This window comes from Mustelus asterias, chromosome 9, assembly GCF_964213995.1.
Source record: "Mustelus asterias chromosome 9, sMusAst1.hap1.1, whole genome shotgun sequence".
In the NCBI taxonomy this organism is placed as follows: domain Eukaryota; kingdom Metazoa; phylum Chordata; class Chondrichthyes; order Carcharhiniformes; family Triakidae; genus Mustelus; species Mustelus asterias.
In genome coordinates, this window is record NC_135809.1 from 91,497,047 (window position 1) to 91,504,393 (window position 7,347).

At 36.8% G+C, this 7,347-nt stretch overlaps 1 protein-coding gene across 2 annotated transcripts; it reads left to right on the top strand.

Annotated features, from left to right (window-relative positions):
* Positions 1-302: 302 nt before the first annotated feature.
* gal (galanin/GMAP prepropeptide) lies at positions 303-7,118 on the top strand. Of its 2 annotated transcripts, none has more exons than XM_078221254.1 (6): positions 303-430; positions 553-633; positions 2,419-2,476; positions 4,168-4,254; positions 4,745-4,822; positions 6,947-7,118. In XM_078221254.1, the coding sequence occupies exons 2-6, from the start codon at positions 553-555 to the stop codon at positions 7,003-7,005; spliced, it is 363 nt and encodes a 120-aa protein (XP_078077380.1). In that variant the 5' UTR covers positions 303-430; the 3' UTR covers positions 7,006-7,118. The 2 variants fall into 2 exon arrangements, with proteins under 2 accessions (XP_078077380.1, XP_078077381.1); XM_078221255.1 differs by having other exon boundaries at positions 2,422-2,476.
* Positions 7,119-7,347: the final 229 nt, after the last annotated feature.

Consider the following 7,347-nt stretch of genomic DNA (forward strand, 5'->3'; position numbering starts at 1 on the left):
TGTGTGCCTGTAGATACAAAAGTGTGTGATTAGAAGTGCGAGATGGCAAATCTAGTGTACACCAGGCATTTTACTCTTTGGGCAGCCAGCCTTTGGACAGCGCATTCGTCAAATGTAATTATCTGCTTCGTGTCTATCTGCAGCCAAATTACCTAAAAGTATATTTAATTTAATTGGTGCAATTTTGGTTCTAATGGGGGTGACATACAGAGAAAATAGAGCTCGTGACGCGGGAGGGAGATTGGTGGTGCGGTCGACTGCTGATATAAAAGTGCTCAGTCTGCTCCGTCTTTGCAACAACTTCTGTGTTATGGCAGCTATTGCTCCAGTCAGGAGGCAAACGTGTTAATTCAGCAACTCTCGGGGCTTCGATCACTTAAATACATCAAACAATCGAATTCAGAAGAAAACACTCCACGAGGAAAACAGGGTAAGATAACCATGGTCAGATAAATAATTTTATGTTAAATTTATTATCTTCGAAATGATTTTTTCTCTTTCTCTGAGCTGGTGTTTACGAATTCTATTTTTCTTCCTCCCCCCCACTTTCAGATGCCTCGCTTTGCCAGTATCTTGGGTCTGTCTCTAGTGTTGTGTGTCGCCGTTTCCCAGTCTTTTGGGTTAGTCCTCTCGGTGAGTTCTTGAAGTTTCTACATTTTCTTTTAAATGCTTTATTATCTCGTTTAATTCGGCGATTATGTCTGTTATTTTGTACCTAGCGCTACCCATTTAGAGCCCTTTTCCTTAGAATTTGAGGATTGTCTTAAAAAACACAAAGAAACCTGTCACACAGTATAACCTCACGCAAAACTACTGTAATATTGACAATGTGATGCCAAAGCAATGTTTCAAACGCTTGGCAGATTTCTTAACTTCTAAGATAAAGGTTAGTATTCAAAAGATTCTGAAGAGTCTGATTAAGGACCTTTGCTGAAAACAACCTTTTATTAGTGTTAAGATGTCACAATTCAAAATGTTAATTTATCCCTTTTTAATGCTATTGATTTTGTGTATTTATTTCTGACGTTTGAGTATTGTAACTATAAATATAGGGTATATGGCTGTACTATACAATGAATGTTACTATGAAATGTTTGCATTTGATATCTTACTTGTTTAATTCTTAGCTAGATGGCTAATGCATGGTTCAGAATAATACCAGCAGTTAGATTTCTAATCCGGCTGAGGTACACTTGGGATGTGCCTCCTCAGCCTGTCCTTGAACTGGAAGGAAACCGACAAAAAAAAACTGCCAAGAGTACAGCTCAGGACGAAGAAATCAGCAGGCGATGAGCCAAGACCTGCCTTTGGGCGGAGTATGTATACAATCATCAAATAAGGGAAAATTAACGGAGAGAAGGATTTGGGTAGGGATTTGAGCACTAAATGCGTGTGGCATTGTGAGTCTGCAACTTAACTCCCATAGGCTTAAGTCGCCGTCTGCCCAAAAAGTGACAGTGACCGCTGGCCAATTTATATGAGTGGAATTTTGGGCAACAGGAGAATATCCATCTAGGACAGGAAAGGATTAATCGGAAAGAAAATCATGAGCATTTGGGAGTGAGTGGTGTGAGGGAAGAGATCAATTCCAGATCAGGGGTGATCTAAACTTTCCACGTGTGACCTGGAAAAACACGCCTGCTCCTCCTGGACTGATAAGGGAAGTTTAAAAAAAAATAGTGGTCACCTTCTCATTGCCAGGAAAGTTGCAGCGGTTTTTGCACTCAGGTTAGCATTTCTACACTCAGGTTAGAGTTTAACAGTACAACTGTAAACCATGACATGATTGCACCCCATCAGTTTCAGCTGCTCAGAACAGCACACTAAAATTAGGATTAACACAAAACAGGTAGGTAAGGACTCTTGCTGGGGTGCAGTTTTATGGGCACTAGTTAACCTGCAGTAACTTTTCAAATGTGAACTTTTCTTTTTGTATACATCATTTATCATAGAAACATATATCTGCTGATATATCTATTTATTTGGAGCCACATCTTTCCAAATGGTGTCAACTTGGATTTTACATTGCAACTTGCTAGATGCTCCACAGTTCCTCACCAACCATTCTTTTCTCTTATTCAAAATTAGATTTGGAAATTATTTCAGTCCTCAATTTTATAAATAAAACATTTTTATGTGGCTGACTGAATTCTTTAATTTGTTCCTCATTATAAATGAGTTCCAGCAAACTTGAGTTTCAACTCTGTGATGAATAGTGCATCATCAAAACATTGTGGTTTGGTCCTGAGCGTGCCCTGCATTATATACATCCGTTGCAAAAGGTTAACTGAAATGCTTGAAACTTTCCTGCTTACAATGCCTGCTTTTTGTTTTGCTTTGAAATAGAAATAGATTTGGTGACTATTATTCTGGTACATTGCATGTTGTATGAAAGGTAATATTGAGATATTTTTTCAGCAGGCAAAAGAAAAAAGGGGCTGGACATTAAACAGTGCAGGGTACTTACTAGGACCACGTGAGTATACTTTGTGCAAATGGTAAATGTTTTGAATTTGTGATATCTGTTTGAGAAATGTCAATCCTTTATCCCTATTCCTAAATTGTAATACCTCCTGTCAATTAAATATCTCATCAGTATTTCAATTTGTGGTACACTCTATTTAATGGCAATATGAGAGCATCTTTTATCACTTGGTTGATCAGCTGTGGTTTAAGCAAATGACCCACCACCTTCTCCAAGGCAATGAGGAGTAGGCAATAAATGTCAGCATTCTAAGTCATACGCACATCCTGAGACAGTATAACTAAAAAAAACAGTTCTCCAATTATGTCTGGATGTAGTATCAGGGGGCAGGGGAGGTTTTTAATGGGATCCTGCCTGGAAAAAAAATCTGAGATATCTCAATTCTTTCTTTTTATTGCTGTCTTTTTATAAGACTATTATCTCTTATGAATGTTATTGTTTATGATGAAAAATAGTTCTACCAGTGACAACCCCACTGCCTCCGCAACATTCATATTTGTGTGCTTTCCAGCAGGAAGCACTAAGTAATAATCAGACGTGGATACCTCAAACTTTATTCTAGCTCCATGACCAAAGTAATTGTAATGATCACATCTATCCTGGCTGATATCATCTCATTCAGTACAAACATTAGATTTAACCTGGGTGTTTGCTCCTTTATATAGCTCAGTTCCATTCTTAACAGCATATCTAACAGCTGTTGAGGCAGCTGGATTTATGATTTTAATAAGAGTGTTATAGTAGTTATACTGTTGGAATCATTAATGGCTGTCTGAAAAAGTCAGGAAAAACAAAACAAAATATTGCAAATGTTGAACATCCAAGATAAACAGAAAATAATGAAAGTCAGACAGCATCTGCGGAGGGAAAAAAAATATTTAGGTCAATGACCTTTCAGACTGGGGAAAAAGTTAGATGTGATGGGCTTTAAAGAAGTATTGAGATGAGGGGAGGACGGAACAAAATATTAAACATGTGATGGGTGGAAGATTTGTTATTAAATGATAAATATTTCATTACAGTTTACAAACAAATTATTTTCGTACATCATTGTGATCATGTGAGTTGATCATATGTTATGATTTACTATTTTTTCAGTCTTTAGTCAAATTAGTTGACATGCCAATTGCCAAACTGTCACAGAATCTCACCTCCCAAAATATGTACTGCTTGTGTGTTCAGAATTAATTTGAAAGTTAGCTCGGTACTGCTGGATTAGAGAATGGACAAAACAGCTAGGATTCTTGCTACAGGTTGCTATCCAGACTCCTGCTGGAAATTGTACATTGATCGATATCTGAGCTTGGCCTCCATAATTGAATAACCTACCAAAATGCATTACCTATATTCAACCACTTAAAATGGGCACTTGGACAAGTGCTTTAAGGAACACATTCCAGCATGATTCACTGCCTTAAAATAAGAGCAGAAAAACTTGGACAAAAAACTCCTTGCACATTCCAGTAATCATTTTATGATTCTATAATACAAAATATACTTGCTGGATAGATTTTGAGCCATTCACAATATTAAATATATTTTATGTGCTTATTCAAAAGCACTAATTCTCTGGGAAAATTTAATAGCCAAGATGTTTAGATTTCTGTAGTTGTGTTGACCAGTTTGTGTTGCAGATGAAGAGAAAATCTCAATGTTACATTTGGTAATTGTCTTCCTCATAGATGCTGTGGACAATCACCGATCCTTAAATGAAAAGAATGGCCTTGCTGGCAAACGTGAACTTCAACTTGAAGATGAAATTAAACACGGTAATAGAAGTTATTCCACTATTTTAATAATATATTTCTCCCTGAATTATGGAGCAAAATAGAACTGATCCAAATTATCAGTTTTGCATTCCATGTGAATGGAAGTGATGGAACAAATAGGAACAAATAAATTACTATCAACACATCCACAAAATGTTTGCATTGGATGATTTCTCAAACAAACAGAATAATTTGTTCACAAATCATTGAAAAGGGCTGCACATAGCATGTTCGAGATTGGTTAAAGTGTCTGAACAATTTGCTAATTCAGTATTGTAGGAATGATTGGAGTGATTAATTGACTGTACAACAATGTTGTCCTTTCTAAAATACAATGTTTAATGAGTGGAGTTTGTCTACATTGCATCTGTTTCTCACAATGTAATGGTTGTGATCATGTTTTGCAATTTATATTCTGTGCATTTGCTATATGAAAAAGGGAAATAAAACATTTCTAGACTAAATATGAACTTTAATGTGCATTTTCTAGATAACTTGCTGCAAACCCTTGCTGATGAAAGTGCTGCTCGAATAGCCATTGAATTTCTTACGTACTTGCACCTAAAAGGTAAGAATATTTGATATTGAAAACACACTTGCTATGTCAAGGATACAAGGAGCCAAGGCAGGTAGATGGAATTAATTATTTCTGATCAGCCATGATATAATTGAATAGTGGTACATGCTCATGGTCTCCCCCTCCTGCTCTATTACTATCAATAGTACCTATTACTAAAATATGATACAGTAAGAAGTCTCACAACACCAGGTTAAAGTCCAACAGCATGAGCTTTCAGAGCGCTGCTCCTTCATCCGGTGACTCGCCTGATGAAGAAACAGCGCTCCGAAGGTTTGTGCTACCAAATAAACCTGTTGGACTTTAAACTGGTATTGTGAGACTTCTTACTGTGCCCACCCCAGTCCAACGCTGGCATCTCCACATCATAAAATATGATACACCAGCAACACAAACCATTTTATTCCTGATTTGCTTTTTTAAAATCTGGTCTAGTTCACCTGATAGGTATTTACAGATTATCATTAGTATACAAACTATTTAAAACAGTTTTCAGTTAATCATATTTAATAGGTTCCTATTAACTATTCATACCTATTTTGAGTTCTTGTAAATAAATAATATTCAATGAGTACATGTGTAAGCATGTAACAGAAGTTGAGGGAAAAAGCTGACTGGCGGGTCAGGAAGCATTTGGAGTCCAAAGAACATAGGCAAGTTTGGCAATTAATGAATGTTAAGGTTCAGTAATAGCATTGAAATTTTATTAGATATTACATAAGTAAGGTAATTGCAGATAACCTTAATAATTGAAGGGAGATAGACAATGGCTATCTTGTTTTTATATATAAAAAAGAATGGTGTTGGATTACACAATAGAAATCATAGAAATCATAGAAACCCTACAGTGCAGAAGGAGGCCATTTGGCCCATCGAGTCTGCACCGACCACAATCCCACCCACAATAGGTAACCAAATATCTACTAGAGTTGATGGCATTGGGAGTGGGCAAGAAGCAGATAATGGGAAGGTTCATTGACCTCGGGCAGGATTTTCTGGCCTTGGGTCAAGCAAGGCCGTAAAATCCCACCCATTCTCTCATAATTATGCTTTCCCTGAGCAATTTGCATTCCAAAATCCAATCCGGGATTTCAAAATGACACTTTTAAACAAAGCTTCCACTCTACTTTTAACAGCAAATCCAGTCCAGAATTTGAACCAACCTCTTCGTGATTTCTTTGTCTTGACTGTTGTACAAACTGTTCATAATTGCTTTTTAATGCTCAATTCCTAGTCTGTTAAGGGTGCCATGGTTGCACAGTGGTACTATCCCACTTTAAATCTGGTTGCTGCAATTGTCTCTTTAACTCAGAACACTTTATTTACTCTTCCTTGAAATCTTCTGAACAATATCTTTTGTCTCTGTTCACTTCATTTGTCTTAAGACATTATTTCTGTCCGAATTCCCCGACTATCTGGACTGCAAATTTACCTTGGGAAGCCTGCATCCTTCTCCTGGCAGAGTTGAGAGATGTTCACTCCCCACTCTCCTGTCTCCAACTGCAATATATCCAGCTAAAATGAAAACTTAAAACCTTTTCTACCCTTAAAAGAGCCTCCATTTGCTAAGCAATGCCTGCATACTTCTGCTGGCCCATTTATTCTTCACGTTGTGGCCATCTCTAAGCACAATAGAATCACAGTTGGAATTGAAACCAACCCGCACACATACAAACAAGCATGAATCTAACTAAGTTTTTTTTTCTTCCTTAAGAAGAAACCTTAAATTAAACCCACTTAAAACAAAATCTTGTTTGTTTACCGATACAAACATAAACCCCTTAAAACTATCTTTGTTTTCCCTAACAATTCTCCTTGTGAATTTTGGGGGCAATCTCACAGCACCTTAGAATTGTGCATGAATGTCATGTGGGGTAGAGAAATGTAAACATTTTTCTGGAGATTGCTCTTTTCAGTGGGATCTTGGCTGCTATTTAAACTATAAATAGAGATACAATGGTCCCAGAAGAGTACTGTCACTTGTTTTACAATTAGCACACGAAGTGGAAACTACAAGTAAAACGGCTTTGATTGCATTGTGTGTTCTCTTTGCTATGCTTATAAAATTTTGTTTCATGTGCCGAACTTAATATGACTGAACATTATTTGTTTCAGAGATTGGTGCACTTGACAACCTGCCATCACTGTTATCGTCTGAAGTTCCCCAGCCATGATCTCTCACAGCAACCTTTTTCAAAGGTATAAACCACAGGATTATTGACTGCAACTAACCTCTACACTGAACAAATCAAAGATTATTGACATATATGATAAATTACAATTCGGCTTCTGAATATTTTGATCAACTTTCAGTATCTTTATCTTAGAATGGAGATCAATACTTTGTAAAATTCTTTGCATTCCAACATGGAAGAAAATCTGTAAACAAATAAAATTAGCAGCTGCAACAATTGTATTTCACAGCTTGGAATTTCTTTTCACAAGATTAATTTTCCTCTGCAACAATACTACTGAAGTAACTGAGGAGTCCATCAGCATCAAGCTATTATTCTTAC